Source organism: Pan troglodytes, chromosome 6 (genome assembly GCF_028858775.2).
Source record: "Pan troglodytes isolate AG18354 chromosome 6, NHGRI_mPanTro3-v2.0_pri, whole genome shotgun sequence".
Taxonomy (NCBI): domain Eukaryota; kingdom Metazoa; phylum Chordata; class Mammalia; order Primates; family Hominidae; genus Pan; species Pan troglodytes.
In genome coordinates, this window is record NC_072404.2 from 154,285,948 (window position 1) to 154,300,343 (window position 14,396).

Sequence of the window (14,396 nt, forward strand, 5' to 3'; positions counted from 1 at the left end):
TTCTGGACCCCAGCACTGTGCCAAAATGTGTTAGCAGTTCCAAAAGTCTTTTTGTAAAATAAAGGCCAGACCAAGACAGAACAGGGGTTAAGGATCTAGTTGCTGCTAACTACCTGGAGAAGAACAGCAGTGGGGACCTTGAAGACACCAGGTCAACTCTGCATAGCATCAGCTCAACACACTAAGAAAACCCTCTTTGCCCCAGATAGGTTAGATCAGGAATCAGCAGTGATGACCCAGCCAGGGGACAAGGAGCTTCCAGTTCTCATTTTCACCTGGACAAATTCCAGGCTGTCTCTTGGCTATGTCCCTGACAACAAAACATGAGGCTTTAAAAGCTCTCAGAAGGAACATTTTTCTTTTCTTTTCTTTTCTTTTTGAGACCCGCTCTGTCACCCAGGCTGGAGTGCAGTGGCGCAATCTCGGCTCACTGTAAGCTCCGCCTCCCGGGTTCACACCATTCTCCTGCCTCAGCCTCCTGAGTAGCTGGGACTACAGGTGCCTGCCACCACGCCCAGCTAATTTTTTGTACTTTTAGTAGAGATGGGGTTTCACCGTGTTAGCCAGGATGGTCTTGATCTCCTGACCTTGTGATCCACCTGCCTCGGCCTCCCAAAGTGCTGGGATTACAGACGTGAGCCACTGCACCCAGCCAGAAGTAACATTTTTAAAGGCCTTAAGATGTTACTCAACAAAACCAGATGACATCTTCCTCTGTAAAATGAGGTCTCCTACCCCAATGTTTCAAGGCAAAGGTGAAGAGTTTTTACCACTAATCATGGGGAAAAACGAACTCCACAATTCCCACATATTAAAATTTTATGTAGGAAATAAAATATTTCTCATAACCAAAGCCTAGTTCTGTTTGACTGTTTTCATATTTTAAAAGTTCCATTTAAAAATCTATACTAATAAGTAAGCCTGTCTCTCAGTATTTAGTAAGCATGTTCTTCTTTTTCCTATTTTTTCTCTCCTCTTCCATCAACTTCCCATAATGCAGAATTAGAATACACTTGATATTATCATTGTTTTCCATTTCCTGATTTTAATTTTTTAAAGTGGAGACAGAATCACTCTGTATTCTTCATTCTTTAAAACACAAATGTTTAAGTTATATTTGATTGTTTTTTTCTAGGAAACAGTGATCTGAATTTTTTTAAAGGTGGGTGGAGGCTCCTTTATTAGTTTATGAGACCACTGGAACAAATCCACAGCCCCCAACCACCTTGCTGAGTCACACCAGCAGCCAACTCCGCATGGCCCACATAGGCTCCAAGTGGGTTGGACTATGCTATAGATCTGAAAGGGAAAGATAAAATGAGTAGGAAGGAAAGGGGGAAGAGTGGAAAGAAGGAAAGATGCCTTATTTAAGGAAGGAAATGAAGAGGGAGGGAGAAATGAGGGAGGAGGGAGACAGGAGGGAGGAGGGAGACAGGAAGGAGGAGGGGACAGAAAAGGAGGAGGGAGGGAGAGGAGGGAGAAGAAGGAAGGAAGGAAGGAAGGGAGGAAGGGAGGGAGGGAGGGAGGCAAGAGCTAAACTCGGGGGAAACAGAGGCAGAATGGGAAGTCAGAAACAGAAAATCCCTAAATAGGAAAGCAGGAAGAACACACTGTAAGCAGCCCCACACAGCTAAAGACATCATCGGTCTAAATGCCACTCTGCAAAGTCCCCACAGCCACCACCATGACCTCCACTTTCTCCAGGGAATCTGAGAAAGCTATAAAACTGCAACATTAGGATATGAGGACACCAGTCTTTGGGAAAAGGGATCATCAGCAAACAAATACCTTACAGATCTTTTCCTAAATGAATGTTTCCCAGAGCTAAGAGAAGAGAGGTGACAGAGACTTCCAGAGGCAGCACAGGGTCAGAAAGGCCCTGGGTGGAAGCGCGGCTCATGCCTCCCAGGGCGCGTGCAGGCAAGTGCTTCCTCCGCCATTGCAGATCCCCAGCACCCAGAGTGGCTCCGCTTCATCATCACAGAGCACACAGGAAGAATCCTTTCAGGGGTACGCGGAGTCACCTCAACCCCCTCGCCACACTCTCTCACTAACGGATAACCATGAAAAGGACAGCAAGGTCCAACCTAAGCAAAGGTGAGAAATAAGCCGATACTTCCTCTGGGTCAAAGGTATCACCGGGAACAAAAATGGCACTTATCTCTGCTAAAAGACACAATTTAACAGCATGGACACTTACACACAACTCTGGACATTTACAAAAACTGTTCAAGTGTACTTAACAATGGCTGAATTTTACTCCAAAGAGCTGTTAAAAATACATGGATACCTAATACAGGCACCAAATGTCATTAAGTGTACACCACATATGAAAGTTAAATCCAGCTATGAGGACTCCTAAAGAAGCTTTCAGTGACTCTTTAAATAAGCTGCTTACAACTGACCACTTTGTAACAATTTTGTACCTACTTTGTAATAATTTTGTAAGAAGGAAGAAAAGTATCATGAGCATGAGAAACTTTTCCCTCCTCCCTGGACTGCTCTAATCTTGAGATTCAAGTTCATGATGTTGTTCCAAGTATAATAACCTGCTCCTCCCATCACAATGCCTAATCTCCAGCCGTGATGACAGTCTCCTCCCCCAGAAGACACTTTCTCTTCATCCCCAGATGACAACATTCTACTTTTCCTTTTGTGGGAATCTCCAATTTCACATTCTTCCAAACCCATCTCTGATTAACCCAAATAGCCACTCTTGGAGAATTCCACAGTAACCGCTATAACTCTGTGGCTCAGTACCACCCTCTAGGCCCTGAGCTGCTCACAGGAGGGCCGTGTCTTACCCATCTGTATATCCCTAGAAGCTTCCAGAAGCACCTCACACATACTAGGTGCTCAATTATTACTTGTCATGTGGAATAACGAATGTTTCCCTTTGGCGTGTGGGGAGCAAAGGCTGTCCTGGCCTCATTCTCCAAAGCCATTCCCACAGGTAGGGTGTTGATCACTGACGTGTACCTGCCATCAGGATCCTCGCTCCCACCTGCTCAGAGGGATGTGGCACTGTCACAGTGAGCAGAGGCTCCCAGCAACCCCGACCACAGAGAGGAAAAGACCCAGCGTGTTCTCCTCCTTCTCCCCCTTCCACATTCTCTGCTCCTCTCCTTCCCGGTCCACTCCACCCCACTCCTCCCTACCTCTTCTGCCGTTTTCGTCCCCTTTTTCATTTCTGTCCTCCACTCCTACCAAAATCAAAACAGAGGACAGGCTGCTCGTCACCACCAGGCTGTGGTTCAGCACACAGTCATGACCCTCGAGACCACACACACCTGTCATGTCTCATGAGGAAAAATGCAGAGACCCTGACCAAGCGGGCCACCGTCGCGGGACATGACCCTTGAAATCAGTCTACCTCTCAGGCATGCCCTCAGGTGGGCACCAGCTTCACGCGGCCACAGCAGCCATGCAACTGCAAGGGAAGCTGCTGGCCAGTCTGCTAGCAACCCAGGCTGCGGTGGGGAGGAGACCAAAGGCTGAGACTGGATTCAGAGGATATTTAGTCACTACTTTTCTTTCCTCGGGACCCAAGGAGCATTTACAGGGACCTATAAGAGCAAAGAGTCACTTTACTTTTCTTTCCTCGGGACCCAAGGAGCATTTACAGGGACCTATGACAGCAAAGTGCAGTCTCCTTTCAAGGAAAAGTAAGAAGAGTAAATGAGTAAGAAATTGCAAGGGTTGCCCTTACATAGTTGCCCAACTCATTGCTTGAATTAAACAAAAAAGTATTTTGTTTAAACTATGTCATCCGTGCACCTACTGGGTTACGGTAGGACAAAGATCCTACCAAGAACTTCCAAGGCTTGTTTAGTTCTTGTATTTGTTCTAATATTTATTCTCCTTGTGACTGCTGACTAATATGCACCATCCCGTGCATGCCTCTGATGTACTAGGCAAGGGCTGAGTGTTCTGCAGGGACTAACATATTTACATCTGAACAACAGCCCAATGAAGCAGGTTTAACTAAGCTCCTTGTTTAATGGGTGAGGCAGCAGACGATAAGAGAGGATAAATAACTGTTCTGAGAACTCGCAGGAGGTAAGCATAGGAGTACTACCTGGGAGTTAACTGAGCCCAGCGCCTCTGCTCTTAACCATGAAGCTCCAAGCCTCACAGGCACTGCACACAAGCTCCTTAGAAAGACTGCCCACCCCAGAGAGGCGGCAGGAAGCTGGGCCTTACCAGTTGTGATCAGATAGGCATCGGGGACTGTGATATCACAAACATATGGCGGCTTGGTAGTAGCCAGTGTTGGTGTGTCAACTGTTGCTTCGAGAGTGAAGGCAGTCACGGGATGCAGGGACGGCAGGGGAGGAGCAGCACTGCTCTCTGGGGGGCTCTGACTTGTGGCGTCACCCATCGGGGTGGAGTCGAGGGGACCACCAGTGGCAGCACCGGTGCTGGTTGTGCTCACTTCCGTGGAGGTGTTCAGTGGCACCTCTGTGGGTGTGAGTGATGGGCCCACGACGGTCAGCTCTGTGGGCAGAGGGAAGGGGGTTGCTTCAGAAACAAACGAGGATCCTGATGGCAGGTACGCGTCAGTGATCAACACCGTACCAGTGGGAATGGCTTTGGAGAAAGAGGCCAGGACAGACACGTGACCGTCTAGAGCACTGATTTGGTCGTCAGGAGGTGTCAGAGTTGAGAACAAAGAAGACTCAGTTAAAATGGGCGTTGTGTGGACAGTGGTCAATGGTGATGTTGCTTGAATCTCGGCAGTCAAAATGTCAAAAGACTCAGAGCTGGGGGGCACCAGTGCGGTGACTGCGGATTCATGGGAAATGAGTGAAGACTCAAGATAGGAGGTAGTTTCAATGAAAGCTGAGGTAAAATGAGCTTCTGAATCCGTCAGTGAAACCGCAGACGCTTCAACAAACTCGAGAGAATCAGAAGGGAAGCTTGACCATGGTGACACCTCAGAACGGCTAGGTAGCAACGTGATGGTGTTTAAAGGCAGCTCGGAACTTGGCTGGAGCTGCGAAAACTCAAGATTTGTGGAACTGGGAAGAGACAGCTGAGATGACTGCAGATCACTAGAGTCAAACAATGTAAATGTCTCAACCAAGGTAGAAAAAGACTGAGATGTGAAGGGGGACAAGTCACTCGGCATCAGAGACAGAGACGCAGGCGCTTCCGAAGGCGAAGAGATGGAGCCGCTGAGTTCCAGCGGGGGTGTTGAGAAAAAGCTGGATGCAAAATCCAAAGCACCTCCGGGTTTATGCTCAGAAAAACTGGAACGTTCTTCGTCAGAGAAAAGTGAAGACTCCACTGAAGGAACCAGACTATAAGGCGTAAAAACACTCGGGTCTCTGACGGCAAGCGACGGTGTGTTTTTGTTTGCTATGACAGAGAAAGATGAGTCAAGGAGAATGCTGGTGATGACCGAGAAAAATGCAGTGGTCACGCTGGATGGCGTCACTTGGGTTTCAGCAACAGACAAGGAGCCAGCAGTAGGATCAAGTGACGCCGGCACAGAGAGGCGGCCATGGGCAGGGGGAACCTGTGTGGTTGTAACACTACTCATATCCACCTCGGCAGAAATGCCAACACTCGTCTCTGAGATTTCCATGGATCTAGAAGAAAGTGGGACGATAGGTCTGGAGGGGAAAAGCGTATTAAATACTTGAGGATCTTCCTCAAATTCAGAGAAGTCTGCTACGACGCTACTCATTAGAGAGATGCTGCTTTCTTCCAGCACGGTCATGGACAGAGTCTCGGCACCATCCCCTGATCCCACGTCTTTCTCCATGAGGCTCGTGGCCAGAACTTGCTGAGGTGAAGGCACAGTGCAGGCCGCGCACCAAGTGTATGGTCTGAATGAGGACACCGGGCTCAGGATATGAGTGTTGTCCACGGGACCGGGGAGGGCTGAATTGCTATGCAATTCAGATGTTTTGCTGGAGTCGCTAGGGAGAAAGGGGTTAGATGAAACACCAGTTGGTGAAGCAGAGGACGCAAATGCAAGAGGAGTTGAAAGCAATGGAGAATGTGTCCTGCTGAATGCAAGGGCTGCGTGCGATGCAGTCACAGTAGGGTATGTTCTTGGAGAGATGGTTTCTTCTAGGCTTTGACTCAACACGGTGGTCACATCAGTGTATCTGTCTGCACTTGTGGCCCAAACCTCCTCTGGAGGCTGTGAGACCTCCCCCAAGGAGGGCAACGGTATAGTAATGCCATCGCCTAACGGCTGTGGCATTAAAGACCGGGAGCTTAAAAAAAGGGTGGTTTCCACACCCTCTGTTAGGGAAGCCACAATCTCTGGCAGAGTCCTGCTTGATAAGTGACTGTAAGCATCAGTAGGATAAAGCACCAAATTCCTGCCAGGAGTTGGAACGACGCCCTCAGAGGTGCGAAAAGCTGACCGAAAGGTGTGGAAATGACTGGCGGACTCAGCATATGCCACTGGTTGTCGCGTGGTGTTCTGCCAGCCCGATGTCACTTCTTCATCTTGTAAAGAAACCATGGGTAACGATGGAGTGAGCACAGGTTCTAACGCTTCCCCGGGCAGCCCTGGTGGGCTGACTGTGATATACTGTATTGGAGAAACCATCCGTGGAGTGGTCCAGTGAGTATCTGGCAGAAAGTTATCCATCTCATCGTCATCGACGGCCACCTCATTACTCGTCACTGACACGTAAGTTGCCACAAAGATGCTGTGATCTGCTGTACTTTTGGTCTGTTTTCCTAGGTTAAAAAAGGCTGTATCAAAAGTAGTGGCAGACAGCGGGGCTGTGACATGGAGAGGACTGCTGTGCTGGGAGCCGGGAGCAGTTTCTGTTAAGGCCACTTGTGCAGCGCTGTGCCCAGTGCTTTTCTTCAGCACGAGCTCCATGGAGTATAAAGAAAGGTTGTGCTGTTCCGGAGAGAGCTCATCTATCAAGAAAATCAGAGCTGGGTTAGTGCAATGCATTGGAAGTCACACAGCTAACGTTTTGTTTCAGGCATGAGAATTTACTCATTTAACAAACATCCATTCACCATAAATATCCATGAATCACCGTCAGAAGTTAAACAGCTAGTTGGAAACGAGAAATTGACAGAATTACCATCAGGACAATATCTGCAAATATTCCTAAACTTGGGCACTGTTTTTACCTAAGCTGTGTATGTGTGGGGGTGGGGAGGGCATATTTACAGTTTTTCCCACAGAACCGTAGGATACTGGAAACAGAGGAGGCTGTTCAGTCCATTTTCTCTCATTTATGACATGAGTAAAGAAAGGTTTCCAGAAGGTAAATAAATCAATTGTAAGACCACCCAGACAGAGTGGAACTGGAATCTGAATAGAAGGCTTCCTTGACTCCAAAGCCTGTGTGTTTTCTCTTCAGTGATAGGAGCTGGCTGCTACGAGAAATGAACATGACAACTCATTGCATCTCTCACTACCCAAGTAAGAGAGTTCCCCAGTTCCTCAGCTGTGCTCCCCAACACAGTTGCTGAGGCTTCCACATGAAGGCCCCAGGCTTCCTGCAGCCTCAGCTTTCACCATTTCCTGCCCCACTCTAGGCCTTCCCAGCTATGCTCTGGCACCTGCAGTGCCCCAAACCCAAACACTCTCTGGCCTCCATGGCTGTGCACATTCTCACCCCCACCTGGAATGCCCTTCCCCAGCTCTCTATATGGATGGATCCTCTCACCCCCGCCTGGAATGCCCTTCCCAGCTCTCTACATGGATGGATCCTCTCACCCCCGCCTGGAATGCCCTTCCTCAGCTCTCTATATGGATGGCTCCTTCTGGCCCTTCAGATGCAGCACAGATATGAGCTTCATCCTCGATGCTCTGAAGTTGGATTCGTGCCTCTCCCTAGGCTTCTCCCTGTCCTTATCATGCCCACTGAAATGAACTATCTGATCACTAGATTCTGGGCTTCCTAAGGACAGGCATTGTTTACCTGTCTCCCCAGTGCCTAGCACAATAAGTGCTAGGAGCTCAATTGACATCACTTGGATTGATGAATGAATGAATGAATGAATGAATGAATGGAATCCAAGGATACCAAGTTCTGACAACAAAAGCCAACATTATCCCATCATCCATTCAAACTTTTGTATTCCTTAACTTGTGACTGCTGTCATTATCATTTAGTAAGTTGAGGCCTCTCCACCGATAATTCAGGTATGACATAGCCTAGAGAAAAAGGACAAGTGATGGCCCAGCCACTGATGAAAGCCCAGGGCCCAGGGACTGTCCTCTGCAGCCCAGGCTGAGAACTGAGCAACTATCAAAATGCATAACAACACCTCGTTTCTCTAATCCCAACAGTCTATCAGAACATACCTGTGTGAAATGGTATAAGGACAGTCTTGAATTTACTCTATTTTTTTAAGTAAGTCATTTCTATTCTGTTTCTAGCAACATGGCAGACTAGAGATCTTGAAACTATCTACTTCAGAACATTTAAGATTGCTTAATAAATGTTTAAAAACCATCTTCTAAGTGACTGGATGGCCTGCAAGACAGTAAGGGGAACGTGCTGAATCCAGGAATAAAACAGGAGCTGCTCAAGGGCAGTGACTGGGGACCCAAGGCAGGTACTGGACCAGCTGGCCTGCTGTTTAGGCCACAACGGAGATGAGGGACAAGTGTTAGCCTAGATAAGGAAAGAACCCAACTGAAGACCATTTTCCAAAAGTGGAGGCCCAGGAAGTGTCATAATCTCAGGGAAAGAGTGAATTAGGAAGAAAAATATCCACTTTTCAGAAGACAGCAAAAACAGGTATCGGTTTCTAATAGTGTCTGACTTGAGAACACCTTGGACTGACTTTCCCTTTTCCCTGTTGAACTCTCCTCAGTCTCTCACTTCTGTTCCTCAGGATCATGTCCTAGAATAAAATATGCACATAAACCCATGTCTCAGACTTTGCTTTCTGGCGGAAAACCCAGGTTAAGACACTGCTATGGCTTATGTATTATGTGCTCCCAATATTCCTATGTTGAAATCCCAGGACCTCACAATATGACCATATTCCGAAACAGGGTCAGTGTAGATGTAATTGGCTGAGATGCGGTCATACTGAAGTAGGGTGGGTCCCTCATCTAATATACTGGTGACCGTATAAAAGGTGGAAATTTGGGCCAGGCGCGGTGGCTCAGGCCTGTAATCCCAGCACTTTGGAAGGCCAAGGAGGGCGGATCATGAGGTCAGGAGTTCGAGTCCAGCCTGGCCAACGTGGCAAAACCCCATCTCCACTAAAAATACAAAAATTAGCCGGGTGTGGTGGCACACACCTGTCATCCCAGCTACTCAGGAGGCTGAGGCAGGAGAATCACTTGAACCCAGGAGGCGGAGGGTTCAGTGAGCCGTGATCGCACCACTGCACTCCAGCCTGGGAGACAAAGTGAGACTCCATCTCAAAAAAAAATAAAAATAAAAAAAGGCAGAAATTTGGACACAGACATACACAGAAGGAGAACACCATGTGAAGATGAAGGCAGAGATCATGATGATGCGTCTACAAGTCAAGGAACAGCAAAGATTGATGGCAAATCACCGGCAGCTAGGGGACAGCCCTGAAGCAGATTCTCCCTCACAGGCTTCAGAAGGAAGCCACCCTTGAACTTGGACTTCTAGCCTCCAGAACGGTGAGACAATCAATTTCTGCTGTTTAAGCCAAACAAGGGAAAAGTATATGTCTCAGCTCTGACTTTGTATAGCTATTGTACGAAACGTCATCCCGAGTGTGGAACCTATACTACTTGTATAGTCCTAACAACTGTATGCTTAGAGTCATAATTTAAAGTGGACCAGGTCTCCAGCGCCTGTCAGAAACTAACATAAATTACACCCAGAAGAACATATTCACAGTCTGGTTTCAAAGTATTCCTGCAGCTAGAGTTGCAGAGCACAGAAGTAAAAATTATAAAATACATAGGAAAGCAAAGTACCATGAACAAAAGTCAAGAGAAATCCCATGAAGAAAGTATTTTTTAAAAAGGCCAACTAAATTGAATCAGATCTATAAAAACTTTAGATATTGGAATTATGAGACCCATTTTTTAAGGTTATATTTAATTCATTTAAAATAATAAAGACTGAAAACATGAGTAATGAGCAAGAGACTATAAAAGTTGGCCAGAAATATTTTTAAAACATTTAGAAATAAAAATTTTATAATTAATAAATTTTAAACTCAATATACATATAAAATAGCAATTTAGACAGAGCTGAAACAAGATTTAGTGAACTGGGGGATAGGTCTGAAGAAATTACTCAGAAAAGGGAACAGGGAAACAAATAAATGTGAAATATTAAAAAAAGAAGTTAAGAGACATAGAAGACAGAATAAGACAGTCCAACATACATTTGATCAAAGTTTTAGGAAAAAAATAAAATGGAATAGGGTAGATACAATATTCAAAGACATAGTGCTAAGAATTTGCCAAAATTAATAAGAGAAACGAACCATGCAATTCAGAAAGACCAAAAAATCCCAAGGAGGGTGAATTTTAAAAAAAGAAAAATCCAAACCTATACACATCATGATACCATAGACCAAAGACAAAGAGAAATTGTAAAAGCAGTCAGAGAAAAAGGAAACAGCAACTAAACTTAAGCAAAAATAACTGCCTGACAGAATTAGAAGCCAGGTGACAATGAAACAAAATCCTCAAGTGCTGAGAGAAACTCTCTGACATCTCAGAGGTGAATAACCAGGAAAAATCTCTATCAAGACATTTTCAGCTTAACAGTGGTTATACCAAAAGAAGACCCACAGTAAATGAGCTTCTAAATAAGGATAACCTTCAAAAAGAAGGGTTATTGCCTCAGCAGAAAGATCTGAGAATAGAGAATAAATGATAAACATAAGGCCAGACGTGGTGGCTCACGCCTGTAATCCCAGCACTTTGGGAGGCCAAGGCAGGTGGATCACCTGAGGTCAGGAGTTCGAGACCAGCCTGGCCAACACGGTGAAACCCTGTCTCTACTAAAAATAAAAAATTTGCTGGGTGTGGTGGCATGCACCTGTAGTTCCAGCCACTCCAGAGGCTGAGGCAGGAGAATCACATGAACCCGGGAGGTGGAGAATGCAGTGAGCTGAGATCGTGCCATTGCACTCCAGCCTGGGCAACAGAGCGAGACTCCATCTCAAAAAGAAAAAAAAAAAAGATAAATATATGGTTAAATCTAAACAAATACTGATGGTATAAATGAAAAGTAATACTCCTATGTAATTGGTGAGTTTACAAAAGACATATTATATGGAATTAAAAGTTATGCATAGAAGCTATAAGAGGGACAGCCAGAGGTATTGTTGACTCACTAGCAGAGATGGAGATCAAGAGTTAAGACAAAATTCTGTGAATAGATTTTTGTTTCTACATACCAAAATTTGTAAATAATATTTAGTGCCATAGATAAAATATTTCTAGCTGGTTCTCCTAGCATCTGAAAGTCACCAACTTAAGCCACATATAAAATGCTTAAAGGGTTATATTCCTTTCTCTATCATATGAATTTTTAAAATGAATAAATAATACAAAGATTTTTTAATCGATATTTTAAGTTGTTTCATAGCAATATTATACAGCATTTGTTGTCTTCCATACAACCTGGCTGTAGGATTCCTTGCCTAAGTGCTTGTGTTACTTACCTGTCACATCCCAAGCACAGGTAAAAGAAAACACGATACTTATTATGACCACAGTAAAATAGCAGCTGTTCTCTTCTTTTCTTTTTTTTTTTGGATGTTCTTTTCTACAATGAAGGCTTATAAGTTATAAATGTAAGAAGTAATAAAATCACGGTTCTGTCAAATTGTGTATCATATAAATCTGAATGTTTTCCTAAAGATAAATCATTTTATGTGTCTGTTTTAAAACTGCTATGATATAATTTGTTTTGAAATATTAGATCTGAACAAGGAGCAAATTCCCTTTTTAAAAAAATCACAAATGTATTTGGAAGTGAACCGGAAGACTGCAAGAGATAAAATAACCAAGAAGAGCAACGTTTAGTGGCTAATTTATGAACCTGGGTATCTGATGCAAGCTAGAATTAAATCAACTAGGCCTTCTAAGGACAGGGAACGGGGAGGGCAAAGTGGCCAAAGGGACAAAAAAATTCTCCTGAGTAGAAAATGACGGGAACAAAAACTTCGTATTAAGAAATGGAAGGCAAGCCAAGCTGGGATGCTTTTTTTTCTTTCTTTCTCTCTGCCAAGCCCCAGGAGGGACAAAGCAGCTGCAATGCCAAAGGGAATCACTTCTGCAGTTAACTCAGGAGGAGACTAGAAAACCCAGGCGAGTCTCTCTCACAGCATAAAAGGCGTCAGGGACTCTAATTTCAAGCCCTGGAGATCAATTTTCAAGCTCTAAAGCATAGGTTCACAAAAGAGAGAAAGGTTCTCTCTTGGATGACAGAGAAAGGAAAGGGGTTGGGGTGAGATGGGTGCTTCTCAGACTGTGACACCCGCCTGAATGACGCTGGACCCTGGACTCCTGCACCGCTCCCAGCTGACCCGGGCCTGCCACCCACTCCAAGTAGCCAGTGCTGAGGCCTTTTCTCCATTTAGGCAGCAAACCCTTGTCCACTGGGAGCCTACCAGGCACCTGCACCTCGCCCTGGCCAGGTTCTGGCCATGCTGGACGTCACAGCGGGAAACTGCCCTGCGCTCTCACCACCAGGCCACACCAATTCCATGATGATACAGTAGTGAGGAAGATGCCCAGCTGTCTCCAGCACTTGTCTATCTCAGACTCTCACAAGCAAGATGAAGTGGTACCCTTACATTTTTTTTTAAGTCATGTTTTTCTATCTGGAAATCTTCCTGAACCATAGTAGTCAATCATGGAATCATGTACTTTTCAAGCTTAATAGATCCTTTAAGACCTAGGCCAATCCCTCATGGTGCAAACAAAGCTCAAAATAGCACCCCGCAGGGCCAACACAGAAAGAAACAGGTTCCTGCCTTCCCAGGGGCTGAAAGCTCTTCATACCACACCGTGTTTTGTCAAATCAAGCCACCAAATTAAAGTTGTTGGCAAGGAAATTTAGTTAAAAAACATGCTAAATGGCCAGGTGCTAGTGGCTCACCCCTATAATCCAAGCACTCTGGTAGGCCGAGGCAGGAGGTGGGAGGCGAGCAAATGGCTTGAGCCCTGGAGTTCACCAGTCTGGGCAACGTGGCGAAACCCCGTCTCTACAAAATATCAAAAATTAAGTGAGCATGGTGGCGACCACCTGTAGTCCCAGCTACTTGAGAGGCTGAGGTGGGAGGATCGCTTGAGCCCAGGAGATGGAGGTTGCAGTGAGCTAAGACTGTGCCACTGTACTCCAGCCTGGGCAACAGAGCCAGACCCTGTCTCAAAAAAAAAAAAAAAAAAAAAAGACTAAACAATGTTAGAGTACAATTGAGTTGAAAGCACTTGCTAAATTCTGTTACTAAAACTTATGGGCAGGCACACGTTTTGGACTCTGAAACCCCGCAGTCCACCTGGGGACAGCTCACAACTGCAGGCACAGACGCTGGGAAAACACTTCCTCCTCTGAGGGCTGGCCTGGGAGGCCCAAGGGACAGCAGTATCAAGTGTCTCTAAAGAGCTTTCATCCAGACAGAAACATTACTTTTGCTTCTTTGCTAAATTGTGGAGTTTCTAAAACATGATGAGTCATCTCAAGTCTCTGTGGCTATGAAATCTACTACAAAACAAGGGCTCCTGGCCCCCAGGATTTCTAAGAGTTTACAAACAAAAGCAGTTGATCATTAAACCACTCCCCAACTTCGCAAATCTCCAGCAACTTTTTCCTTTTTCTTTTTCTCTTTTTTTTGAGACAGGTTTTGTTGTGTCACCCAGGCTGGAGTGCAGAGGTGCAATCTCGGCTCACTGAAACCTCTGCCTCTTAGGTTCACGCGATTTGTGCCTCAGCCTCCAGAGCAGCTGGGATTCCAGGCGCCCACCACCACACCCAACCACTTTTTATATTTTTAGTAGACATGGGGTTTCACCATGTTGGCCAGACTGGCCTCAAACTCCCGACCTCAAGTGATCCGTCTGTCTCGGTCTCCCAAAGTGCTGGGATTACAGGCATGAGCCACTGCACCTGGCCAACTTTTTATTCTTCTTCTAGTTCTCAGGTTGTCCTAGGCAGATTTTTAGTGCCGTTACAAAAACCATCCTTTCCCCTTCTCCATGTTCCATTTATCTTCCTGGTTTAGAAAAAAGTGTCTTCCCCTTGTTTCTCCAACGCAAAATGTACACCAATATCTTCTACCAAGTTACCTCTCCAACTGGTACTGGTTTTATTATCAAATATTAAGTAGATAATACTGTTTATAAATATATATATATGTTATGAAAATAATACAAGGAACACTTGAGTACCGATCACCCAGTTTAAGAAAAGTACTACCCTTACCAGTGATGCTCCCAGTGT

General features: G+C 45.4%; 1 protein-coding gene across 4 annotated transcripts in view; it reads right to left on the bottom strand.

Moving 5' to 3' along the window:
- Positions 1-14,396, bottom strand: part of KIAA1549 — a 150,428-nt gene that overhangs the window by 81,507 nt on the left and 54,525 nt on the right. For all 4 annotated transcript variants that reach the window (XR_002944748.3, XM_016958228.4, XM_016958227.4 and 1 more), the window contains exon 2: positions 4,204-6,894. Coding sequence is in view for 3 of the 4 variants with exons in the window: in XM_016958228.4 (XP_016813717.4) it covers positions 4,204-6,894 (2,691 nt within the window). In the remaining variant the exon portion in view is untranslated. The remainder of the gene's footprint in view (positions 1-4,203; positions 6,895-14,396) is intronic.